This window comes from Phaenicophaeus curvirostris, chromosome 15 (assembly GCF_032191515.1).
Source record: "Phaenicophaeus curvirostris isolate KB17595 chromosome 15, BPBGC_Pcur_1.0, whole genome shotgun sequence".
NCBI lineage: Eukaryota > Metazoa > Chordata > Aves > Cuculiformes > Cuculidae > Phaenicophaeus > Phaenicophaeus curvirostris.
Genome location: NC_091406.1, coordinates 15,277,386 through 15,302,605, shown reverse-complemented (window position 1 = coordinate 15,302,605; position 25,220 = coordinate 15,277,386). Strand labels below are relative to the sequence as shown.

At 39.6% G+C, this 25,220-nt stretch overlaps 1 protein-coding gene across 2 annotated transcripts in view; it reads left to right on the top strand.

The window, feature by feature from the left end:
* Window positions 1-25,220, top strand: part of SLIT3 (slit guidance ligand 3) — a 504,299-nt gene that overhangs the window by 439,045 nt on the left and 40,034 nt on the right. For both annotated transcript variants that reach the window (XM_069869312.1, XM_069869313.1), the window contains 2 exons: window positions 7,857-7,954; window positions 14,352-14,491. In XM_069869312.1, the coding sequence (XP_069725413.1) occupies window positions 7,857-7,954; window positions 14,352-14,491 (238 nt within the window). The remainder of the gene's footprint in view (window positions 1-7,856; window positions 7,955-14,351; window positions 14,492-25,220) is intronic.

Below are 25,220 nucleotides of genomic sequence, written 5' to 3'. Positions count from 1 at the left end.
ACTATGTTTTTACTTCAGACTCTTGACACTGAAACTTTTCAGAGGGTGTTAAATCAGCCACATGGTGGGACAGCAGCAACAAATCCAGTATCAGTGTATCTTCTTCTAATAATCTAGCTTCTATGCCATTCAGCAAATAATATTCCTCATGATGCTTGTGAGCAGTGGGCCGTGGGTTTTTTGTTGCATCGTTGTGTCAGTGTAAGTACAGCTGTATGAACAATGATACGGAACAAAAAAAAAAGAAATCACAATTGTCTCGGTAAATTCAAATTTATTTTAAAACATTTTTCAAAGCTAGAAATTACTTTTACATGTTAAATGAGTTGACTCATAAACAGCGAGCCTCAGAACGTACTTTTTTATTATCCCGTTGGGACAGATGACTCAAGAGAGGTAGTTAATTCATCACCACTGTGTGTACCCTAACCTAGAGGCATCCGAGGTGTGGGTGTCTGTAGTAAGTTCTGCATTCAGAAGGAAGAGTCACAGCCTTTTTGTGAGCAGTGGATGATCAAAATCTTACAACTTCCACCTGGCAGTCTAAAAGCAGTGTGATCCAAAATTACTGTGATATTATCTATGCCTTGCCAAATAATTTGTATATATGCCTAAGCAGATGGATCCCACATACACTCTGCCAGCTCTTGTAGTTGTGTGACCATGCCAATGAGCATTACCTACATCTTTTCCAGAGTGAGGCTTAGCCAGTGTGTCTATGGCTAGAAAGAGGGTAAACAAGGAAACAGTATCACCTGGATCTACTGAAGAACTGTGTATAGATACCGGTGTGTAAGCTGTCTACATATATCTTAATATCAGTGCAATCAATGAGGAAAATCAGTTTCAAAGGATTAAATGGTAATATACCAGTGGTGTAATTCCCAGTGCTATATATTTTAGCCTTTCCTGCAAAAGAATTTAGATTAATTTTATATTTTAAAGCTAGTTTTGTTCTTCACTCAGATTGCAGCATCTCTGATTACTTGATAACTAAGTATTGCAGAGATTGCTGAGGTGTCCATCAAGTCCTTCACCCTGCAATTAGCATTAGATGGCACATTAACTTTCATAACTTACTTGAAAATTTGCAGTACATGTAATACTTTTCCTTTGCGCGATCTCACTATAGCAAGTTGCTAGGTTTCTTTGCAATGAAAGGCTCCAAAATACACACTCGTGACTAGAACTTGAGAGAACTTATCCTACCAAACTTGTATGTGAGTGTATTGGCTGTGTAGCTGAAATCATGGCATCATGTTTCCTCAGTCAATTATGCAAAAATCTTCTTGTTTCTCCTTTGTATTTATGTCTTCTAAATGTATTTATTATAGGAAAACTGCTGAATACCCCATGCTTATTTCCCAGCCTAATTTGCTAGTGGAATTGAGTGTTAAAACTTTGTTTGTTATAGATCGCTTTCCCTTCCTGCCCTGGGAATATTTCAATTTACTCTCCAATTTTCACTCTTTATGATGGAGGGATAAACGTTTCAAATAATGAAAGACAACACTGGTAAAGATGCCAGTAGGTATAAGACCGTAGCATCAGTTTATACTTTATTGGGTAGCAGTATGCCGTAACTTCAGCAAAGCCTTTGATCACAGTTCTCGCGTTACTGAGCATGAAAGAAGCAAAACTCACGTTAAAAATCCACTGAAGAGTTGAAACTGAATTCTCTTTCTGTGCTGATTTTCTGTGGCTCCTATTATTTCTGAATGTTTTTCCCTCCTCTCATCCCATCTCATCCTATCTCATCTCATCTCCGTCTTTTATATGAAGCATTAGGAGTCATTTTGTGTTTGCACACCTCATTTAGCCCTTGACTCTGCTATTAGACCTTCTCAGGTCTGAATGTATGAACGAGTCCCACTGGCACATGCAGATGTAGTTTTGATACTCAAGCAATCAGCATGCATCAGAATTGTTTGGAAAACTGTTCAGTAAAATACTTCCCAAGCTCTGGGGAAGCAGAGCAAAGCTCTGTATACTGGCTCTAAGTGTCCATTTTTTTCTTAATTTCACAGCATTAGGAGGTTAAAATTTCAAAGCTGGCAGATACACTGAAGTTTGAGTAACAGTCCTGAATACGTACTCATAGAACAGATTTTACTTCTCAGTTTATCTTTCTGTGAATTTTTCTTCAAGGCTGTCATGGAGGGCTTGCTTGGCCTTTTCCCTTAATGAAATGATTGTTTATTAACTTCTGATCAAGACACTCACAAAACAACTGTATTAATGTTTGTGAGGCTGAGAGTTGGATGTGAATGCATTACTTCCACTATTACAAATGTGAAGGACTAGGTTTGCAATACAATGTCTTTGTAGCTGGTAATTTTGCCTGATTTCCCTGAAAAGCTTTAGCTGTATTTAGAGGTTGATAATTAAGTTGTTTATGAAGATTTCCCAGTTCTTAATTTAAAGTCATTGTCAACTGTATTTGTCTTCGTCGATTATTTTTACTAAAGACTTGAGCACAACCATCTGTTCTCTACATATACCATCTAAACAAAATTTATTATGGATGCATCATATATTGTCAATAACTCAAATAAACTTTGGGATTGCTTTTGTATAGCTCATTTTTCCAGCATGTTTTAAAACATCGTAGTCATTGAACAAGGCTGAAATTAGCTGGAAATAGGTCTCTCTATTCACAGACCGTTGAAGTTGGATATTCTGCCTGTCTGCAGGTGTCTTCATCACTGGCTGGATCACGTTTCTACTGCAGTCAGCAGTGATATTTGTATACACCAGGCAGTTTCTACCCTGTGCCTGTGGCGAACTCCATGCTGTTGCCTCTAATCTGTGCCTGCTGCTTTTAGAAACGGGTGAAGGATCACATTAAAATGGACAGAGGTCAGACTTCTGCCGTGCAATCTTGAATGGCGCTTTCAGTCTCCATAGACAACACTAATTTGTGGAAATTAATTTTAAAAAAAAAACCATTGCAGTGGTTGAAACAGTGTCAAAGCAAATGTATGCACTTTTTTTATCGTATTATCCTTTGTTCTTCCTGCTTAGGTCCTTATTTGGTTTTGCTACTTGTTCTCGAGCGGTTTACTAATCATGATGTAATGTTTTCCAGTATTGGACACTTGTAAAGGCTGGGATTTGGCACAGCGGTACTGAGGAACAGCTTGCATATACACTAATGCCCAATACAGTTAATTACTGAGTATGAAATGAAGAATTGACACTTTTTAAGTATTGTGGATAGTTTCTGTTCTCATTCACTGAAATATGGAGCTGGAGCAGCGCAGATAAAATCTGGGCCAGTTCTATTTCCGCTTTTAAAAGGCAGCTGGACTCTGAATGTGTATGTCTTCTGATTAGTTGTAGAAATTTTGTTTCAATACCTTGTCCTTTCCTCTCCTGTGGGAAATGAGAGCAATTATATGAAAGCGGTTTGTGTCTGATGCTTTCCTACCAGACTAGACAAAAACCTATCACAGCTTAAAAATGCTCTAGAAATAAAATACTGCACACAGAGGGACCTTCATCCTCTTTCTGTGAATTGCTGAGACAGTCATCTCTTCTTGCCTGTCCTTGAAACAAATTCTGCACCTCTTTTTCTGATTCAGACTTCATGAAAAGGCTGTTTAGTCTTGAAGCAAATATTCAATATCCTCCTTTGTAACAACAGTTATTTCCAGGGAATGTAATTCAGAGTTTTTCCCGACTCACAGATAAATTAATTGTAGTGATGCTTGACAGCAATTCCATTTTTCCAGTAAGAACAGTCTTACTGTAAATAGAGACTAGAGAACTGCATTATTCATTTGAAAGATGTTTCTAGAATGTCTTTAGGCTCTTCTCAGTAGTGACAGTCTTATACAGAAATAAAATGACCTCGCTTTGCTGTAGATTTATTAGTAGCAATATTTTCTGCAGCTTCTCTCCTTTCAGAGCTCTTTGTTTTTCATAGTCTTGGGTGTTAAACTGTACTTGTTTTGTGGGCTTTCAACATGGTATTGATAAAGTCAAGTCAAAGAAGATAACCCTCAGAGAAGGATTAAATGCTGTTTGCCCATTTATTACAATGAGTAAACTGAGTCAGAGAGACTCTTAATTTTCCTAAAGCCACATAGCAACTTAGTGTTGTAATTAAGTCTGATTCAGCAGCACATACTAATCGGTTTCCATGGTGCCTGAGGCTCAAGAAGCCAATAATTCAGCCACGTTCAGTACAGAAATGAGAACTGAATCTAAGTCATGAGAAATTGTGTGTGCCGATGAGAGAGACTGAAAATGCCTTGCTCTCAATTTAACATTTATCTTTATTAAATTTTTACAAGGACATTCAAAATAATCTGAGTAATTACAGTAGAAGTGATGGGACTGTTCTACATGGTGTTCAACTGTGACAAAAACCTTCAGAGAAACAGATACTGTGGTTTCTACTTTGCTTCTTGCTATGCTTGGCTGCAAAGGGTTTAACATTTTAGTGTTGTAGGGATAGATAGTTTGTATGAAACAGAAGTGACTGATGTTAGTGAAGTATCTATAGAATAGTCAGTTCTTCACAGACACAAGAGAAGTATTTGTGGTCTTGGAAACATAAGAAATGGCATCTTCTGGCTTCACTAGGATAATGTGGTAAACACACAGGATTCACAACAGAGATGGACAAAGCCCAGGCCATGTTGCAGAAGCGTGGCAGCGGATCAGCGTTAATGCTGCGTGGCTCGCGTCCGAGAAGTGCTGCAGACCACATGGTGCCAAAATAAAACCTGCATGAGCTTCCCTCGGCGCTTTCCCAATTCTTCCCTGAGACGTTCGGGGGCTTAGGATTTCAAGTGGGGAAGGACAGGCTGTTTGGCAAATGCGGGATGGATGAAGCAGAAACGCTCTCTGCCAGGTCTTGGGTGAGGTCTTTGTATGCTGCCTGCACTGCTGTGCTGGGGAACTGAACTCACAGGGAGGCAGGGGCTTGGCCAGGTCTTTCTGTTGTGCTTTGGAAATGTTTCTCGTTTGATTCAACCGAGGAAGAGGATATCCCTGTTTCTTTGTACTTGCACAAATTTTAAAATACAAAGCTGCTTCTGCTCTCTCTAGGGAATGCTGGGGACAGAGCCTCAAAAAATACAGCTTTGTCTCCCATTTCTGTAACAAAGCTCCTCTGTGGTGTTGGAAAAAACTATAATTACCGTAGGTCTCCATTCTTCTCACAGTATGATGGCACTATGCCCTGACTTACAAAATGCAGAAGATTTCAGTAGTATTTGCAGGACTGAACTGTGTGACTTGTGAACGGGCGAGCCTAGCACCATGAGCAGAAAGACAGATCAAATGAACTCTGTAGAAAAATTCATGTTATAAGCTAGTTTTGGTTTTTTAATGCCTTGATTAAGCTTAATTGAGGCTGCACCAATTCCAAGATAAGCACTTCAGGAAGAAATTAAGATTGCTGCTATTATTTATATAATACTTAAAGCATGAGTGGAGCTTGAGCTGTCGCAGAACCAGCGCAGTCCTTGTCCTGCTGTCTTGTCACCTCCAGGCTGGGCACGTTGCTGGAAGTGAGCACACCACTCAAGAGCCGAGCATGAACTTCTGATCCATGTAAGATATAAGAGACACAGGTGGGCAAGGGTTAGAAAGACGTGATCAGCCTATTTGTTGTTTGCGCAAGAGTGAGATTTACCAAACAGAGAGGCAGCCATAGGCAAATTGATCAAACCTGTCCTAATGTAGTTTTCCTGAGATCTCTTCCCTTATAATGCATGAAACCATGTAATCTTGGTTCAGGGAGCAGCTAGGTTCTTTTGAAAAAAAGAGAGGGAATGTTTTCCTTGTTGAGAACCAAATAAGCCTTTCAAACAACTCTGACATCAGAAGATGAGAAATGCCATAATGGATCTATTGTGTGTTTACTGCAGCGTTCTATGTCTTGTGGGGACAGCCACAAATCTTCACTGTTCAATGAGAGTACATAAGCGTGGCCACTCCTCTCCAGTTCTCCCAGTGCCCACCATTATCCACCTAGGCACATTGATGTCTACCTATTGCCTCTCATATGTAGTTTGGATGAGTTTGGCTAATGGTTTTTATACTGACTTCACAGTATCTTGTGGCAAAATCAACCCAGAAGCTCATACTTTGAAAGAAATATTTTCTTTTATCTGTTTTAAGCTCGTCTTATAACGTCAGAAAGTGTCCCTCTACTGCTAAGGGATTTGGCAAATTCTATGTTCACCACCTCCATGATTTTGTAAACCTCAATCATATCACCTCCCTCAGTCTTCTTTTCTCCAGACTGAAAAGTCCTAATTTTTATAGTATCTTCTTCTAAAGTAGTTACTTCATCTTCTTGAACGTTTTGGTAGCCCTCTATGCCCACTGTATTCATCCTGAGGCAAGCAAATTGTTGTGTGGTGTCTGCCAGGTACAGCGTTTGGCTTCTCAAAGTCGAATCTTAATTCTAACGTAATAATATATCTTAAGTGAGAAAAACAAAGTCTCAGAGCTAGGTGGAAAAGCAACTCACAGTTGCTGCTCTCACATGCAGCCTGTGGCTGAAGTATCGAGATGCTTCATTTTGACAACATGGCCAGTAAAAAAGGGACTCTAGGAACCACCTGGATGTCCCCTGCACCAATATGTCCAGGTATGTAGAGTCTGAAAAGGGTCAGAATCTGTTGAAAATTCAGCGGAGAAAGGAATGACTGCTGACGAGTGTTGTCAGCCAGTAAAGTTAGGAGTGGTAGGGCAGCGTTCAATACTAATACACAGAAGTTACAGCTGTTACTAACTGTTGTCACGGGCTGCATCTGCCCTCTTTGTTTAGAGACTTACAAAGAAGTATGCCATTATTATTCCTCTGAAGTACAATGTAAATAATAGTTTTTAAACCAAGGTGAAAAAAACCAGCAACCTTTACTGAATTAATGTATCTTCTGAGATACTTTTCTCATCTTGATTGCAGTCATGTATCAGCATTCCAGTAGATAAGCTGGCAGAGGGCTACTGCTAATGGGATCTTCAGTAGAAAGAGCAGAGAGATCTCTTAAACTTCTTGTAATTGCACGGATCCCATGAGTATTGAGGCTTTCAGGTGTCTTTATTCCACCCTACTGTGTGAGTAACTGAAAAGCGAGACTGAGCTCTTTGATGTATTTGCCAGTTTTACAAATAGCTTGTTCTAATCAGCAGAATGTAGTGATCAGAGAAATACATCTACACCTTGAAGAGCCAATAAAAAGTCACTTGGTAACAGTGAAGGTTGTTCAAGCTCATGAAGTTCAGTTGGAACTGATGTGTATTTTAGGGCAATCTTTAAGAAGGGAACTCATTCAGCAGTAATATCTCGAACAGAATTTGGGTACAGAAATTCTAAATCAGCTCCCATGATAAAAGTGTATTTTCCCCTTTAGGTTTTGATAATGAGCAGTAATGAGTATGGTCTTGCAGTGTGTGTCTGAGCACTTGCTAAATACGGTTGAATGAACGCTGACTCAATGTGGGATTGTGCTGAATGTGTGTGGCCTCTTACTTACCTTTGGTTATGATTAATTCTTTTTATTGTATGTAACATTAGAGATTAGTGTGTTAGAGGAATGAAGAAACCAGCTGTTTCCTTAGAACAGTCAAATGGGAGAGTTAACTAAAATCTTGAAGCTGAAACAGTACCAAGATACCCACCAGTCCCACTGGTTAAAACAGTTGCCCTTCCCAAATTCTCACTTGAGTGATGAATGTGTCTGTCCATTAATAAAGAACATTAGGTGGTGTGGTGAGTCTGAAGACCCCGAACTTCCTCTGTGTGGTGCCACACATAGGGTAAGGGAGCAAGGGGCATTGATTCAACAACGTGAGTCTTACTAACCTTGTTTCTTTTAAATTTTCCCTAATAGGGTCGAGACTGCAGTGTGCCCATCAATTCTTGCATTCAAAATCCATGTCAGAATGGAGGGACCTGCCACCTCACTGAGGCAAATAAAGATGGATTCAGGTAGTAACACAAAGTTTATTTTATATGAGATGATAAAATTGTGTTTCTCCTTTGCAATAATGAACTGTCATGGCTACTGTATAAAAGCTGCTTCATGCAAAACTTCTGTTTGCAAAACAAAAACATTAATCTGCTTTCATTGCTGACTCATTGTTTCCTCTGAAACAGGCCTCTTTATTTTCTCACAATGGAATATGCTCTTTAGAGCAGTCTTCCCTGATTTGCATTGTGTTATCTGTGTGCTGATTTTCCTGGGGGCATTTCAAACTCACAAATACTTTTTTTTTTTGTATTCGTAAAGTAAGGACCTGTTGCTTGACAACCAGATGCAAAATGTTTTCATACTGAAGAATCTTGTAGACAAACAATTAATAGATATGGAGAGATCGCCACATCTTGAACACTGTGCCTGTAAGAAAATAACCTTTACAGCTGGACATTATGGACTTGAGTTTTCCCATATAAGAAAGGTGTAGCATAGGTGGGGATACTCTCAGAGAAGCCCAGACATTTTCATGAGGTACCTGGGAGATTTGTGCTGCTACAGGTGCTACTTTACACCTACAAAAATATAAGTTCAGGGCTTTGGCCTCTAGTTGTCATTCAAGTTAATGTTAATTGTTATGAGGAAAGAGTTGCTGAAGTTTCCATAGATTTTGCCCTCAGTATTAATGCTGTTTCTTGCACAGAATTTGTACGTAAGTACACCATGGTGGTGTTTCAATTGTGCATATGAATACCTCACTTCTAAAAGATTTTATACGTTACTGAGGCAGCTGCTTTGCCTTCTCCTATTTATAGCTTCTTCCTGTCTGTGAGAGCCAGAGGGAGATAGAGAATCCCAGGGTTTATAAAACGGTGTAAGCAGGGATTCAAACCTGTTCATTTTTTCAGTTTGATTCCAGTTTGGTTTCAGCTGTGATTTAGACAGTTCCCACTGAAGTTAACTGTTGTTTAACCAAGTCAGCAATCCCAGATCATTTTAAGTCAGAAAACAGGAGTTTTTTCAAAATGGAAAGGGCCAGCTGAAAGCTTGGGTGACTTCAGGTGCAGCGAGTGTGGGATTGCACGCTGTCTTGTGACAGTAACAGATCCAGCACATGCTGGATGCAGGACAGGAGTGGTAAAATGCAGGTTGATGGGAATGAAGTCAGGAGGGTCATAATGGTACATGGTGGTGGGATGGGATGAGGAGGCTCTGCAGATCATGGCACATGCACGTGGCCATGCTGCTTGACAGGACCTCCTGAAACCACTGCTCTGCCCTTGTGGTCTGGTATGCCTCTTCTTGATTCAGATTTTAGCAGAAATTCTTGGAGTAAAAGTTCAAGTTCAGTTTCTGCTTGAGAGAAATAAAGGTCTGGTGGTCTTCTATTCAGGTTGCCGTTTGGTCACCCTCATGTAATACTGTTTAGATAGCTTTTTCCAGCTCATGCCAAAGCAAAATGTACCGTGTTAGAGTATCTGTTTTCTGTCACTCAGTATTCATTTTTCAAAAATGTAGCTGATATTAAAAATGTGCTAGTAAAAACATTTTATAATATCCATAATACTGGAATGAAAGGCTTCAGCTTATAGTTTGGATCAGGATTTTCTTTGGCATTTTAGCTTTGTTCCGTGGTAGTAAGTATGAAATTTTTAATGACCTGAAATGAAAGCTGCTTCTGAATTTTTCTCACGAAGAATTTTACAGTTTCAGAGGCTTCAGTTCCGAATGAACATAATTTTTGTGATCCTTTACCAAACTGCAGGGGTGGTTTTGTTGCCTAACAACATTTGAGGCTTTTTAGGGATGATTTCTACTTTTATAGTTATTTATATAGTTTCAGTTGGCCTAATAAAAGACACACAAAACCATATCTCGTCAAAATCTTGCTTCATAAATTGAATTGAATGTTCAGCTTATGCGTTGCTCTGTTTTCCCTCTGTGTTTTTGATTCATTCAGTCCCTAAACCCAGCTGCTCTGGAAAACAGGAGCATGGGGCATTAGGAAGTCTTCAAGAAATGTAGCGTGGGGATGGAACAGTCAGTGATGAGGAAGATAAAGAAATATTGTGAGATTGAATTTAGTTGGTTTGGAGTTTTTTTGGTGGGAAATCTCTTCTCCAGTGGATGGCTGCAGTCAGAGTTACGTGCATATAGATTGTGTTCATCAAGATGGGAAAACATTGCCTTAGATTATATGCTGTGAGGAAGTGGATGTCAAAAACATTTTTATGAGAGGCCTCCTTGGATATTTCTGTTGTGTGGCCTGTAAAAGAAATTATATCTTCTGTATATTCTCATCCCTAGGGAAATAAATTCATACACAAGCTCTGCTGCCAAAGTTGTCAAATCTTTACTCTTGTAAAAAGGAAACTTAAGCCAAAGCTCTCTCCCTATGAAATGCCAAGTAGTTTAACTCTCAGATTTCTGTAGCCTTAGACAAGAAAATTACCTTTTAAATAATGCGAAGGTGGTGATATTCCCCGGGTGAAAACAGGAAACTCACAGTTATGGCCAAGATTCCAACCTGACTCGCCCGCTGTGCCTGGTACCCACAAGGGCTCCACACAGCAAGGGGCTGAGCCACTCAGCTTGTCATAACAGCAGGTCCTGGGGGTGGCTGAAGGGCAAGGGTTCGTCTGGAGTTCTTCAGTCCTTCTTGGTATCCTTTGTTCTTGCACTTTTTTTAATTCTGAATAATTTTCATATTCTCTTTTTTCAGGTCGGAGAGGTATTAAAGAATAGTTAAGTGGCATTCTGTATCTCAGGGGATTACAGGCATTGAGTTCTTCCTTCCTTTGAATTAGAATCATAGAATCACCAGGTTGGAAGAGACCCACTGGATCATCGAGTCCAACCATAATTGCTCAATCTAATCTAATTGCTCGATCTAATCTGATCTAGTCTAGTCTAATCTAATCCATGTCTTCTTTGACAAAAGGTTCCCAAAAAAGCTGCTTCAAAATAAAATGGTCGATCAGATATGCCCTGGTCTTTTAGCGTGCCTGTAAAACGAGTCTTTGACAAAGGAGGCAGAGCTGACACCTCTGCTTCAGTTAGCCACAGGCAACCAACCGCCTTATCTTTAATAACCTGGCATGCTGGGAAACAAAGTCCATGGATTATTTTAACTTTTCTATGTTAACAAAACCCTTCATCCTCCAGAGTGGGTTTCTTTTTTAGCATTTTTCACGAACTTTAAGTTCCCTCCACAATGTTAAATCCTGGAACTCATTAACTCCCTAGTGTTAATTCTGCCTAGTTCTGAAAAACTTTGCACTTCCAGACATACAGGCTACTCCTTTGGGATGTAGATGTAAAAAGCTCCTTTACCAAGAAACTATAATATTCCTGAAAGAATTTACTATCTCTATTTAAAAGTTGATTTTTTTTAAACGTGATAAACTGTATGTATGCTTGTGTTAATGAACAGATGCTAAACTGTTTCATTAAAGTTTTAGAAAAAAATACTTTTGAATATAGTAAACTTACCAAATTGTCTATATACTTCAGCTCGAAAAGTTTACCCCCAAGATGTTGCCATTAGGTTCTGTGTTTCCTCGTAACTTCATTAGGATAATGATGGTTTGAGGTTTTATTTAGTTATTTTTAGCAAAGCCCAACACTAACAGAAAATCATTAAACTGGAGGAATAGGGGAATTTGGGCTTTTATGCAATCACAGCATCTCAGTAAATAGTTCTGTCCTGCATGACTCCATTGTTTCCAAGGTCCAGATGAAATGCTGCCTCACACTGCTTCACTATTTATTCAGTACAAAGTTTTCATCGTTGTCTCTGGAATTAATTTTCTCTGTCGGTCAGCTGGAACCCAAGTTTGATGACCTCCCAGTCACTCTACAAACTTCATTTTTCTTCTAAGCCTTTTCTGGGAAAATACATACAAATGGTCCTAAACTGCATCTCTTTCAACATATGGTTCAATACGGGTCCCAAATTGTATGTTTATCACTTAATATCGGTCCTTATGTTTGGCACGTTTGAATGCAAATCAAAATAAAAAATCATACGTAAGCATTAATGTTAAGTCTCCCTATAATACATAGGGACCAGTAGCCAAATGTCATCAATTATGCTGACGTTTCCTTCAGTATGGAATGTGTCCTAGTACTGAGCAATTGTATGTTAACAATCCCATATGTATTGTTACTAATGGTAACTCTACTGAGTTGAACCATTACTGCGATAGTATTTAATAATGTCATTTTTAATTGTATGCATCCAAGCTGTCCCAATCCTTTTGTGGAAGGAAAATGGTGTTATATTCACATAAAAACAGCCAGCACAAAGCCACTTTTGTTGCTTTTCTTTAAATGGAGAGAAAAATTTCTGCTCCCAAACTGAGACCTTGGATGCCAAGTCACAGCCTGGAGCATATTTTTATAGCTGAGTTATAAACCCTGAAAATGGGGTTTTGTAATCGAAAAGGGTGACATGATGGATGTGCCACTGTATTTAATTAGATGTCTTTAACCCCCCTCCCTGACACTTGCATTGCCACAAAAGATGGTGTGCTAGCTCTTCTTTCTTATCTACCTCCTGTGATCCTTTGGATTACTGCAGGTCCAGCAAAATGACAGATTTCATTAGCAATAATGTGTTTGAAACAGGAAAAGAAATGATTCTTATTGATTTACGGTGTCCTAAATGGGATTTATTTGAACAGTTTGGCTTTGGTTATTCATGGTGAAGGTTTCCTAACTCTCATGACCGGTGAATGGTCCCTGCAAAACTGACTGAAGATGACTGTTAGACCCTGATTGATGCGCCTGTTCTGTACCCATTTAGAAGATCTTATTAGTGTGGTGGTTCAAGACACATTCCCTACGCTTTTTTCTTCCTCTCTGCTGTTCCCTCAGTTTCTGAGGTTGCCCATATCATGAAGAATCTAATCTTATCCTCAGGGTCCAGCCTAGGACCTGTTGAAGGTGGACACAGAGCTCTGTACCATCCCTGCATTCTGCTCAGCCTGTGCCACAGAGCAGAAAGAGAAGCACGTGTCATGCTGAGAGCAACCAGCCCAAAAGCGCTGCAGATTTCTTCATGCATTCTGAAGATCTCCTGTTTCTCCAAATCATTCCCCATCTGAACTCCATGACACCTACGTACAGCAGCAAAACCACCCCGTGTCCTTTTTGTCCATCTGAGCTGAAAAACAAGAACCCTGCAGCTGTTTCTACTGGAAATTCTCCTGGTTTCAGGAAGCAGTGGATGGCAATTAGTGTGACTGCTCTGGTGCTTTCTGTTTTACATCTTCATCAATCAATAGTGCTTTACATTTGTCCAGTTCCTTTTCTGCCACCAGAACTTGCAGGGGAAAGGAAATGAACAGCTGAGTGAGTATGTAGTTTGGACTGGAACTTGAAACAACACAGCTTCCCTTCCACACCCACGCCTTTTGTGAGTAGTGAACAGCAATACTGATATTTCAAATATCATTGCTGACATCTTAGAAGCCGCTGAAATGACTGGAACACTTAACACATGCGTTTAGACTCTCTTTTAGGAAACTGTGGCCTCCACCTCTTCATCACTTGCAGCTAGTTTAAAATATAAGGGTTCTCTTAGCAACCATAACTTCAAGATGTAGAGAGGAAACTGAGACTGAAAAAAAAATTGAAGTTGTTCTTCAACCACTTAGATTCTTACACTTTTTCTGGGGCCCATGCATCAGAGTCTCATAAGATAAAATATTTAGTGCAATTAATCTTAGATAGTATCCACATCCTCACAGAACCATTCCTAGCTCTGCTTTTGTTTGCATTTTAGTTGAATTATCTATATATCATCAGCTGCTCTACAAATAGGTATTGGAGGAGCGGTGGAAGTCCTGAAGCCTTGCTGCACTTGTAAAAGCAATCATATCCAACATTTCTTGTTTGGACAAGTGACAAAGTGGTAATGAGAAGAAAATGTTCGTGTCTGTAAACTCAATACAAGCCATTGTTCTTTAAAGAGAGCGAGCTATCTAAAAGCTGCCAAGTTGCCCTATCATTGCGTAGTCCTCCACAGGCAAGTATCCACATAGAGAACCATTAACTGAGATGCCAAGGATTTGAATATCATGGTGATGCCTTATTCTCCTGCTCTGGAGTTGCTTACTTCAATCCAGGACTAGGGTTATCAACAATGAAAGCGAAGGGGAAGCACGACAGAGGCTGCCTCCTACTGATGCTTTTATGTCTCATGTAAATAATTACATGACCCCGTGAACCACCAGACTGCATCCTTCACTAAACACACAGGGTCAGAGTGCTCTGTACTTCACAGCAGCAAGGATATTGACTCCAGCAACTCACTTTCATATGTTTTAATTTCAGTTTTATACCTCAGACCTCCTACCTCTTCAGATCTGTTCTAACTCTTATTAATTTTTTTTTCTTTCTTCAAAGCTGTTCTTGTGTCCTTGGGTACGAGGGGGAGAGGTGTGAAATAAACCCAGATGACTGCGAAGATAATGACTGCGAGAATAACTCTACATGTGTGGATGGGATCAACAACTATGTCTGTCTCTGCCCTCCTAATTACACAGGTAAGAAAGGGCCACGGCCAAAGGAGAACAGGAATGCCTGAGGAGACCCTTCAGTGCCTGAAGGGAAGGATCCAAATGTCCATTTACTTTCTCCATGAATGTACAAACAACTAAGAATTTACTCCCATTTTAAAGCAACCTGGCTATCTTATTGGAGAGATGTTAGTGCTACCAATATTGCAATACATGTGCTCAGAAACATATACATACATATGCATGTGTTATGAATCTTGGAAAATAAAAATAGTTCCTGTTTAAATTATGGTAGGAAAATAGCTTTTGGGGCATGGCTTTCACCTGAGATCTCAGAGTTCCACATAGTGTTACATAAAATGAGAGTCACTGTGTGCTGTTAAAATTCATTTTCTCCATTTCACAAGTGGAGAAACAAAGGCTGTGTAAGAAACTGTGGCTCAGTTGTAGTCTTCAGAGTGCACCTATGGCAGTTAGCCCAGCTCGGCAGATGTGCAGTCACCTGCAAAGCCCGTGGTGGCAGAAGATGGTAACTGAGTTATAAATGGCATTACTATCTCCAGTGCCCATCCTGCATTTCAAATAAATTCTTAAACCTTCTGCAAGAGCAGAAACCCTCCTAACTGGAATCTAAAAAGATTTTTCTCAACTCATTACTGGAACGTACCATCGACTCATTCGAACTGTGTTAGCACAGCCTTCCTGGCTCAGCATGGAGTGGTAAGGAAACACCTGCAATAGTTCCTACTTCCATCCTTTGAAATGGGTTTATTACCTTCTAAGCATGGAGAAGTAATGAAGGGCTTCTTGTACACTGGAATATATTACATGTCAGGGGATTTAATGAGGATCAAGCATGAGTGGCTGAGTAGGGCAGGAGGAAAGCTTCTAGAATTTCCAAACTCTTAAAATACTTTTGTGGCTGATACAGAGGAGGCCCATGTAAATCTTTAGCTGAGAAAAGCCTTATGACTTGAATGTACATTTATTGGAGTACTAAAATGGTCTTTCTGCCAAAAACTGAAAAACTTCAGCTTAGCAGAGTAAAGAGTTTTGCTTATAGGATGTCGAGCCCATTGTGCTTACTTGTGCACTATTTATATGAGCTGTTCTTGGGTGGTTTCAAACAGAATTCTATACAAGGAGACAGAGTCTTTACATTTACAAGAGGAAATATACTTGCCCAGCCAAGAAAAGACATACCTACTAAGGAACTGAATCCAGTATATATGCAAATGCTCTTTTCTTTTCACAAGCATATTGCAGATTATACCTACAAATAATGTAGGAAAGAACTGCATTGGGATTTCTTCTCAAATGGCAGTCTGGGTAGCAGCCAGAGAGCTCATATGATAAGATACGTCAGAATCAGTTTTGAAATACTTGTAATCAACTTTCAGCTGATTTTTTTTTTACCCGAATATTTTCTGCACTGGGCGTGTGCTTATTGGCAGGAGCTTGTCAAACGCTAGAGCCCGGTCACGCAATGTAGGACGCGCACAGTTCTGTATGGCACACGATAAGCATTTGCTGTCACAATGCAGGGAATATCTTTGACTGCAATTGAAACAAACTGAGTTTTTGAAGAAGAGCAGGAAATACCTCTGGAAAATATAATATGAATCATAAGTGGAAGAGGTTGCCAAAATAGGGATATTGCTTAAATTGGAAATCTGAAGGGTTACAATAGTTCATGTTGCTTAAGAATGATGTGATGAAAGAGTTGTCTTAACATGCCTTACCTCCATTTTGGTGGGGGATATCTTATCAAACCTGATCAGTCACCTGTAAGGAAGTACAGTGCAGCAGCTGGGCTGAAATACCTCTCAGAGGTACACCTGGCCCTCTTGGAGCAGGTAGGCAAGGAGCAGCGTAAAAGGGCTGAAAGAATTGAAGGTATCAGCCAGACAAAAGTTACATACATGCCAAGCAAATCTGAGCCATGGTTTTGAGGGTCCTCTAAAAGTTGAATCCCAACACAAGAAATTGGGCTTTACCTGAAGTTGCTTGGCTGAATGAGCAGCAGCTGAGGCAATGCCATGGAAGCACGTAAGCAAACCATGAAGAAGTACTTTGAAAGGATTTGTGTGCCTCCCCTGAAAAGAAAGGATTCCATCAACCAACAAGTTCAGCTGAAGTCTCCTTGACATCCAAGGCATCTCTGTGTCTATTCTCTTTAGCTAAACCCTTTTATACTGAAGCAATACCTGAAATTATTATGACTGACTACTTTAATATTGCGTTGAATATGCTAAGAATAGCGCGTGCTAACATTTCAGAGAGAAAGCAGGGCATTGGAGAAGTCAGGAATAGCTATTCCTCTGCTTAGGACCGTGCATTGAGCTACTTGCCTCCCACTCCCTGTGCTAACGTTGTGTCAGCAAACTGTGTGCGCTCCAGAGTTGCCAAGCATGGATTTTGTTTGTGTGTATGAACAAAGCATGGATGATGGAGGGTACTTTCCAGAAAAGCAGTTTTTCTGTGAAGCAGTCGATGAGCTCTTATTGTGGCTCTTTGCCTACGATGGCGGTGCTGTCCATAGACAGGGTGTATCTAGCGGGACGGGAAATGTAGCTAATATCTCTTTGTATTCTGCCCCAGTATTATACTTGGTTCTGTTGTTCAGAATTCAAGGAGCAAGTTGAGAGATGAGAAAGAGGTTTAGAGATGAAACAAAAGAACATTGAGGGATTGAAAATAGGTCTTGAAGATCTTAAGAAAAGTCATATTTGGCTTAACAAAGAGGAGGCAGACAGAGCAAGCTTTTCTTTCCTTTCCCCCCTCTCCCCCCGCAAACACTTGTAAGGTGAATAGAAATTTCTTTAAAAGGTTCATGGCCTGGCCTTTGTGGCTGAACAAATTCAGACCATGCATTTTTTATCAATGTAATTATACGAGAGTTGTTGGTTCTAGGTACAAACTGAATTTCTCAGCAGATGTTGTAGTTAAAACACAAGTGAATTCAAGGGTAGTCTATGTTAGACTGGAGATCAGGCTAGATGGTTCTGTAGTGATAATCTGTGGTGTTTTGAGTAACATTCAGACTGTTGGTAGTAGATGCCCACTTCAGCTATGGCAGAGTCCTTCTTTTCGCAACCACAGAGGCAAGCAGGCTCTCGGTGCATTGTGAAGCAGGTATTTTGAATCTCTCATCACTCTTGTGGTCTTGGGTGCCATGATACTGATAATGCTGCAATGATGTTACAGTAAACACTGCATGTATGGTATAAATAATACAATACAATAATACAGATACAAATAAATAATACAATATAATACAAATAATAGCCTGAATACAGGGAGGCAGAAAGTCCAAGATCATGTATGTGTGTAGTTCTGCATAATATTTAGGATTCCACTTGGTTTAGTTGCCTAATGGTTAAATTATGGTAGTAAATCTTATGTTCCTAAATGAAATGCAGATTGAAAATGCATGTGTTGGAAATGTTGACAGTTGACAGGGTTGCAGTATCCATGGTTTGGTTTTTTTCCATACCTTAGTATTTTCCTGCTTTATCTTCTGCCTGTCTAGTTTTACTTGTGATAGCCTTTTAAGAAATGATATCCCAAATAATAATGCATAAATTTTGCTTCCATTGTTTGGAATAGTGAAGGACAAAGATCTTTCTTCGATTAACAACTTCTTGCAGTGTTTTCTTTTAAAATTCTTCTACTCTCTTTTCCTGCACTCAAAGTAGATGAAAAATGGCCAGTTTGTTAAGTGATTGCTGAGGGAAGGAATTTCCCACACTCCAGCCCCATTTCACTTTCATTTAAAAAAAAACAAAACAAAAAAAAACACATTAAAACCCACATTGTAAAATAACCCACACTCACGCAATAACCTCCTTCCTAGTTCCTTTCCATCTAATAACTTCAAAGTAATGTGCAGATATGAATGGATTCTATGAATTAGGTAAACATAAGTTAAAGAAGACAAAACTGGGAGGGAGGGTAGACAGATAGTTGATTGCCATGAAAAAGATCACATACCTGCATCATGAGGTTTTCTCACCATTCTTAAAGTTAATATTAACAATGTTGCTTGTATTTACATAACCCAACTAATACTCATGCTGTGTAGCAGAGTCCTGATGGCTTTTATTGTCAACTGATGTCTTATTTTTCCTCTCTGTGACTGGTTATTTTAATCCTGAAGCTAAATTTATAAACATGTGTTTCCACCAGGATAATCGTGTACCTGAAGTCCAGCCAGCTCTAAAGCCCGGGCAGTCTGTGGGCTTGTTTACGACCTGGTCGGGCTCCTTAATGGGTTACAGCTACTCCTTACAGCTTTGTAGGCTTTCCTCCTCTTCAAAAAGAAACATGGATGGAAACATCAGAAGAGAAAGCTATGAATTAGATCAGTCACCTCAGTTCTTTTCCTTTTCCTGTTCTTCTAGTGTCTCTCATGTTTTGATGTTTGTCTTTTTGGCTTTAACATGGCGTATCTCTAGCTATTGAGATAAATATTCTGCTGTCTCTTTAGCTTTGGGGTTTAGAAATGTAGGGCAAAATCAATGAAGTTTTCTCCTTCCATTCCTTTTCTCTATTCACTACAATCATAGACCTTCTTGAGAGCCATCATTGTTTTGCTTATAGTTCTGGATCCAAATATAGAGTTTCATACCTCCAGAAAGAGATCTTTCCCTCAGTCTTACCATCCTCTGCACTCTCCCTTGAAGAGGTGTCCAAACACACATAAAGGACAAAATGGACTTTACTCGCCATGTGCTTTGAACGGGTTTTTGCTTTACTTGCTTGTTTATTTAGTTTTGTTTGTTTACTGTGATTTTTTTCTTCCTCAGAAGGAATGGAAGAATATTTACTGTTTATATACAAAAAAAAAAAACCAAACCCAAGAGATACTTCAGTTTTTGCTAAGGATCCTAGAAAACCTCAGCCAAGAGCCATGCTTCTTTGTTCTGAAACCTAAACAAACGAAAATAGTGGCTTTTACTACTGAAAATATGTCTTTTCTAAAATACATGGTATCCCATGGTGGGGAGGGAGGAGAGCAAGTGTTTTAAAATAGTTTGTTTCCCTGGGAAAAGTCTGTGAGTAGTTTATATGGCAGAAAAATAAAAAGAACAACAACTCTCAAAACACAAGCTAGAAACTATTTCTGGATTTATGTGTTTGGAAGAGAAGGCTAAGATCTATTTTACCTTAGGGGACCTTGTGTTGTCCTGTGGTAGATGGTATCTGAGATTTTTGCAGTTGTGCTACTTTTAGACTGAATGCAATTCACTGTTAGTGATTATAGTCCCTTTTTCTGGCATATCTGATTGTGGTAAAGTTGCATGACCGAAGCTGAGCACTCAGTCAAGCCAAACAACTCTGAGAGAAACACATTGTGTGGTGGCTTGTGGCTGACACCCTTTGCTGGAGCTCTCCAGCCTGGTTCTCATGGCGAACCATTGTGAGGATGATCCCGGAGATAGGCGCCAGTGACAGCTGAATGAAGGTGAAGTGGATCATTGCACTGTTGGTTGCTTTTTGACCCTTGTGAGTTTTTAACTACGCGTTTGATGTAGAAACAGGAAGGTTTTAGGTGGTGTGGTTCAGCCTTGTGGTTCTACAAAAATATTGACTGCCTAATAAATGCTGAAAGCTTAAACAAGCACTTAACTATTGGCCACTTTTAAAATTTTGGAACTTTACCTTAATTTCCTTGAGACGAACAGAGAAAATTGTGGTCAAAGTTTGGTGTGTATTCTTCCCATTATTTGAAGGAGTTCTGCCTTACATGGAAGTTTCTCAGTTTTACTTACTTGGCAAAAGTGCAGTGCGTTTGCTTTCTGTGCAGAAAATAAAAAGGCACCCACATTTCCCACTTGTATAACTATGAATAAGAAGTTCTGGAACGGCTGTAAGTTTTTAGCTTTGTTCAAGAGACTAAGCCTGTTTCCAGTCCCGTTTTATTAAGAGGGAACCGCATGTCACTGCTATCAGATTGGACTCTCTTATGTCATTGTACTGGGGATGAAGAAGGAAAGAGCACCGTAACTGGCAGCACTGCAGCCTGTCTTTAATTGCCGTATGTGCGTCCTGTCATAGAATCATAGAATCACCAGGTTGGAAAAGACCCACTGGATCATTGAGTCCAACCATTCCCATCAATCACTAAACCATGCACCTCAGCTCCTCATCCACCGATCCCTTAAACCCCTCCAGGGAAGGTGACTCAACCCCCTCCCTGGGCAGCCTCTGCCAGTGCCCAATGACCCTTTCCTCTCAGCTCCAGGATTTCCTCTGGTCATATTCCCATTTGTAAAATGCAATGTGTCATGTTTGAGGAACCAAATACACTGGAGAGTTTATCTGTTCATCAGGACCACAATATACATCTGAGAAAACAGAATCTCAGTTACTGCTGCCTTAAAGGAGGGGTGAAGTGAATATCATCCCCAAATGGGATTCATGATTCATTAAATCCAGTCTGTGAAGAGACACCTCAGAGGATTAGAAGGTGACCACAAGCCCATTGCTTCCCTGCTTACTGGCAGGTGGTGTGTATTGCATAGTTAATAAAGCTGGGAGGAGCAGAGTCCACCCATGTCTTCAGCGCTCTGATACCACAGTGATGGGGTGGCTGTGTTAGAACTGCCCGTAGGAAATAAATAAATAAATCTTTCTGCACATAAAGTATTCTTTGGAGGCCTCTGCTGGTTCAAAGACTGTATTGGGTTTATGTGGCATGGTTTGGGTAGCAGGAGAGGAGGGGATCTGTAGGGGTGGCTTCTGTGAGAAGAGATCAGACCTGTGGCTGCCCAAAGCTGAGCCCATCAACAACCCTTATGAAAAGAGTGTCACAGGAGCAACTGTGCAAGTGCCAAGATCTGTGATGAAGAAGGGGGAAAAGGCACTCCAGGTGTTGGAGGGTGCAGTGGAAAGGACCCACAATGGAGAAGTTCATGAAGAACTGTATCCTATAGGAGGGAGCCCACGCTGGAGCAAGGGAACAGTGTGAGGAGGAGGGAGTGGCAGAAACAAAGCATTGTGGACAGATTGCAACCCCCATCCCCTCATTCAGATGGACTTGAGTGTGTGCAGTGTCCTAGCTACCAGCCCTGAAAGGATGTCTCGTGAAATGTATGAGACCTCAGATGTGACTGGATGAACATGCTGTGAAGAGCTGAATTGATCCCCAACAGATTCGGAACAAATCACATAACTGGAAAACATCCATATGAAGTAATACAGCTCAAAAATGTAGGGGTCCAGCAAATTTAGAATCTATTCCAGACCTAGGGGTCTGAGGGATAACGCAATGTGCAGGTTAGCGCCTTGTAAGAGTACTGGAAACAGTCTGATTAAATGTTTTACATTCTTGTGGCATTTGTGATGTTGAGTATGAGTATTTTTCATACTTTGGCAGTGCCTGCACTTGGAACATATTCCTTGTTCAAGATAATTCAGAAATAATGAAAGGATCATTATTTCTTTACCCAGATTTGTTGTTTCATCACTTATCCCTTTGTTTGACCCCAAGGTTAGAGATAATTGCTCCTTAATTCTGAAAAACAAGTTACTTTGGGAACCTCAATGTGGAGTCTAACTTCAGGTTTCCCCTTAACAGGCGAAAACCTGATACGTGAAAACTCAGGTATGAGTTTTTAAAGCATTAATGCAGAAGGAAAACTATGAAGTAATATTTAGTTCTTGCTTACAAAATATTGTGGATGGTATTTGTCAAATAAAACCCAACTATATTAATAATCCTGACAGAGAATTAAACTGCAGTGCATTTTAGGCACTTGCGGTTGTGTTTCGGTGTCTAACATGGTGGTTGGGTGGTTTTGCACTGGTGGAGTTTCACAGCATTTCTACTCTTTTTATTGCAAGTTGAAACAGAAGTAAAAAGATCATTTTTATATGTTCTAAGATAGCCTCAAATCATTTTCATCAAATATCAGTGACATTCTGAACTGAATTGTCTGTTCTACCCAACCATTTCTGGTTTCTGTGCTCTTTTGAAATTCCCAGTTGGCACTAACTTCTTTTTAGTGACTGAAAAGAGTAAAGTGGAAAACAAAATACAAAAACCATTTCTTCTGATACAAATTATTAGATATAAAATGAGTAATCTCTTGTGAGAGACATAGTACTGTATTTTTTATTAGTAGTAAAGAGAAGAGTTCCGTTCTGTCTTACCTGGCAAAGTTCAGCAAATTCCAACATATTTAACCACTTAAATATGTATCTGCTCCCTTTGCAGCCTGTAAAAATTTGCTCTGTGGATACAGCCCAGGCTTTCTTCATCCTTTCTTTGCTGTAAGCACTTTCCTTTTCTCAAGTAATATTGTGAAATTCTTGACAGTGCTTTTGCTTTTAGTCTTCCAGGCTGTACAAAAGCTTCTCTCATATTTAGGATGTGAATGTTTTCTGTGTTACTTCATCACTTATTTCATGAAGACACTGAATGAGAGAACAAAGTATCACTCAAATGCCATATAAAACAAAAGGAAACTCATCTAATGTATTGGTTGCAAATTGATGGTCTAGATTATCTTTTCAGAACTGCAGTTTTACTTACGGATAAGTAAGTAAAATACTAATACTGCGTCCAATCTCTCTTTTAGTGATTAAGGAGAAATAGTGTAACTTGGATCCTGGTTTTAAAAGTCTAATGTGACATGAAATAAATAGCTCTCATGACAGCACAGAACAAAAAAACCCGAGAGATTATTATTAAACTGTGTGTAAAAATCGTCTTTATTGCCCTATTGTTGTTTTGGCTTTATTCTGAGAAGTGTGGAAGGCTACAGAAAAGCCTAAGCATGTTTGTTGGCAGCTCTTCATAAGCAGCCAGCCCTGTGAAAAGTGAATATGGAAAGCCCCGTGAAATATATTATTTTACTGAAAAAATAAGGCTTGGAAAATGTTTCATGGGACAAAAAAAATGTTTTGCTCTGTTTTTTTTAATCAACGAGTGATTATGGTGAAGGGTACAAGGGAAGTAGTTTCACAGGAGCAGAATACCTTTTCCATTGTTATAGGATTTATTTTCTCCCTCTGTTTTTATTTTGTTCAGTGTGTGAGACAGCAGCAATGGGAGATCCACTTGTCAGTGTTCCACCTGTCAGTACAACTTGATTCTGATCTGAAAGTTGCATTTTTTTGTGGCAGATCAGACTGCTTCCTTCATCTGCCCCATCCTTCCTTCTCCTAAAAAATCTACTAATTAACAGTACGTTACCCCTGGCCTTAAAATGTTTGAAATGCCGTTCCAACACAGCTGAGGATGTGCCTGTGTTTATAAAGGCACCCACTTCATATCATACCTCAGTTCTACAGACCACAGAACGTTATTGACCTGATTCCTGTGGATACCATGACAAGTAAAATCTGATGGTATAAGTATTTTTGCCCTTGTAAATCTGACATAGTCTTAGCATCACTGGGGTGCATTGCGTGTGGATCTGTTCCCTTTGGCTTTGATGAAAGAAGGTCAATGTGCCTCGATAAAAAAAAAAAAAACACTTTAGTTGGGATTTAAAAAATGCTTAACTGATTAGCAAAGAAATATAGTTGTTGTTTTCCCGTCTTTTAGATAAGCACTTCAGAAACCCTTGTGTACCCAAATTGGAGCTCTAATTTGAGAATACACAGGAGAGGTGAAAATGGGGAGGTTGGATTGTTTTCCACATTTGGGAAAGCATTACACTCATGTTTTCTGTCGGTTTAGCATGATCAAATATCTTCCACAAAGAGAATCAGTGCGGCTAAAAGTTGGCCTAATATTAATGTCCAGTTTTGTTTTGGGTTCACATAGCTATCCAATGAGAAACTTGGACTGGACCCTTAATTGCTGCCCAGAGAAGCAGCCCTGTGTCACTCTGAAAAAAAAGGAGATCAGATTTTTCCTCTGATACTGACATTAAAGCGGCCAATGAATATTACACTCTCGGGTCTGAGGGCAGATTTTTTGGCCCAGATACTTTCTGAGTGAATAAAATATGAGAAAGTCTTTGTGTAGCTGGTGCCTTGGGTTTTGCTTTTCAGAAAGTGTTTTATTTCCCTGGCATGCTTTCTGCAACATCCAGTGAACATTGGTGGAGCCTGAAATAATGTATCAAGAAGAAATTTCTTCCTGAGATGAGGCTGCTCTAGCTGCAAGGCATTCCCAAGTGAACTCCCTAATGAGTGATAGATGGGAAAAATAACAGGAAGGATCCTTATACGTTCCAAGTTTTGCATGAAAAATGATAAGTTTTTTGGATGCTATGTTTGGTACCTAGCCTAGAATTCTCCCACATTTTGATAGTGGTGCTTTCAGAATGACACCATGAGTCATAATATTTGACATTTGGGGAGATTTTTACTGGATCTCTAAGCACTTGTCAAGACTGTTGAGAAGAATACTTTAAGAAGAATTACGAGTTCCTTGGAGAATTTATGAAGCTGCTCTTATTTTTTTAAAGCTTATTTGCTTTTCTTCAAAGCAAACAAAATTAAATAGAGTCTTCTGAAGTACGTATTGACCATTTTTAGTGAAAGGATAGTTGAAAGCAGTTATGCTTACTCTATTGAGTTATTCGACAATTAAATGGGCTTCCAGAAGTATTTCCAGCTTTAGATCTTTGAGTTCTTTTACTGTCACCAGGCAGTTACTTGTTTTTCATGTTTATTTTCACGTAAGAGTCGTAGCACACAAGGGATATGAGGGATACCAAGATGATGAACTGGCAGTTGTCCAGGCATCATTGCAAGTTCTGACCTGCTCATGTTCATGTTTGCCCAATGGCCAAAG